Here is a 2,286-nt window from a genome sequence, read left to right on the forward strand (position 1 = left end):
GGTTGAATGCGCAAATCATGCTGTGCGAAGATACGGATGAGCACTCGAGAAACTGCTGCACAGCAGCATCAAGTTTTCAGGGACAAATGGCATTAAAACCAGAAAGATTCTTAAGAGTCGTATGTCAAGGTTAATACGAGGTGCAAGGGCAGCTATAAAAAAATCATGCTATTTCAAACCATAATGAACCAACTCAGGAGATAATAAATGCATTAGTACAGGAGTTGCGAAATTCACCAAACCATGTCTTCGGAAAGCACGATGCTTGTGGTTCTTTCTGCAAACGAAAGTTTGCGGATCCAGATGAATATGCTTTTGAGACAATGGAGTCTTCAGGTATGCTGCAAGCAATAGAAGTAGAAATAAGTCGTGTTTTAATAGCATGTTCTAACACGCTAATCTGGAATGCTACAAGTAACCCTGCAGAAAATTTTATGAGCCAGCTGTGCAAGACTTCTGGAGGAAAAAGAGTCGATTTTGCAAAAGCAGAAAGCATAAAATAGCAAACATAGCTGTTATGGCATTTCAAACTCCTGCACAACAGTGGCAGAGCGGTATTTATAAAGCAGTGTCGAGCAAAGTCCCCAAACTCCTTTACACAGATTTTTAAATTCTCGAAAGAAAAAAACGACATTTGGAGAGAATAAAAAGGCGCAGATTATTTGATCTTCAAAAAAGAAAAGAGTTCAGAAGAGATGTTTTCACGTTAAAAGGGGAGGAGATCATCATTACGGTATTTCTGCTCAAAAACCAGATATATCTCCAGAAGCACTGAATATTCTTAAGACGAACCACATGTCATCTATTCAAGTTCTTCGTAAAGACGAATTAGATTTAGAAACTAGAAGGCAAACATTATCAGAAAGGTGGAGACAAGAAAGAGCAAGACGAATATCTTCGTCTTATTTCAAAGATATTGTCACTAGACGACAAACAACACGAAGTGCCAACCTAGTGAAAAGAATTGTGTATGAAAACACGGCAGCAAATGAGACAATGCAGTATGGTTTTGTTAATGAAGCTAAAGCTCTGGCGCAATATGAACATGACCAACAATTATATGTTCATAGATGCGGAATATTTATACATCCGGAAAACCCTTTCCTTTGTACTTTCCCTGACGGTCTTATCGGAGACATCGGATTAGTGGAAATAAAATGCCCCTACACAGCTAGAGATTCCACTAATTTGCAAGAATTCTTCAGGCAAAACAAAAAGCAGGGATTAAAATAGAATGCAGATGGCTCATTTTATCTTCCAAGTACGCACAAATATTACTATCAAATTCAAGGTCAGTTGAATATTACTAACCGAAGTTGGTGCGATCTATTTTATTGGTGTCAAGGAGATGTGTGCTACCCGAAATTTTAGATCCCCGAGCAACAAGGAATATGCCACTTCGAGAACCACATTATATAATAGAAAAAATAAATAATAAAAAAAGACTAAGCTCGGAAAAGCTAAATATAGAAAAAACTGAAACTAAATGCAAGCATATGAAGAACAGAAGTGTTGTCTCTACAGATGCACCTGAAAGTACTCAAAACAGTACAACCCGACCGAAACGAATTAGAAAACAAAAAATTATATTTGATTTATAACCAAAAAAGGAAATTGTAGATATTTAAAAATGAGTTTTGATTCAATATATTTTTTGTTTTGATTTCAATATAATGTAATATGTTTTCAATACCCATGAAATGATTCATAAACCTGCATAACTTTAATAAAATAAAACCAACAACTACAAGAAACTGACATAATTAAAAGTAGATTTTTATTAAAAAAAATCATATTAGTAATTCTGTTTCACTCAAAGGAAGATTAATTAAACTATAGTTACACGATAATTAAACTACAATTACAAGATGCTTGAAAACAGGTATAATAATTTTTTTTCGTATACTGGTGTTATTTTAATTTTATATAACTATTTCGTGTATTATTTTGTTTCTATACAGCTCGTTATTACGATCGAATAATGAATAGATATGCTTTTTAACTATAAATCAAAGAAGTAACTTAACACAATTCTGGTACTTTAATTTGAAATGAACTTTACAAATTAAAAGAGAAATCATAGTATGTTATTTTGATTCCAAATGACATAGTATGTTAATTTTCAAATGAAATAGTATGTTTTCCAAATGAAATAGTATGTTATTTTGACTTCAAATGACATATTTTCACAATATGTCATTTGGAGCGTTTAATTTTGTTCGTATATTTAATCTGCTCATCTTCTGCATTTCAGTTAAACCAAATCCAAAAATCATTCCTAATATT

General features: G+C 33.0%; 1 protein-coding gene across 1 annotated transcript; it reads left to right on the top strand.

Annotated features, from left to right (window-relative positions):
- Window positions 1-679: 679 nt before the first annotated feature.
- On the top strand, window positions 680-1,344 carry LOC146998477 (uncharacterized). Its single transcript, XM_085810307.1, has one exon. The coding sequence runs from the start codon at window positions 796-798 to the stop codon at window positions 1,231-1,233; it is 438 nt and encodes a 145-aa protein (XP_085666433.1). The 5' UTR covers window positions 680-795; the 3' UTR covers window positions 1,234-1,344.
- The last annotated feature ends 942 nt before the right edge of the window (window positions 1,345-2,286 follow it).

Source organism: Stegodyphus dumicola, chromosome 2, assembly GCF_044657685.1.
Source record: "Stegodyphus dumicola isolate Sdum_Otavi_A_Nest chromosome 2, ASM4465768v1".
NCBI classification, from domain to species: domain Eukaryota; kingdom Metazoa; phylum Arthropoda; class Arachnida; order Araneae; family Eresidae; genus Stegodyphus; species Stegodyphus dumicola.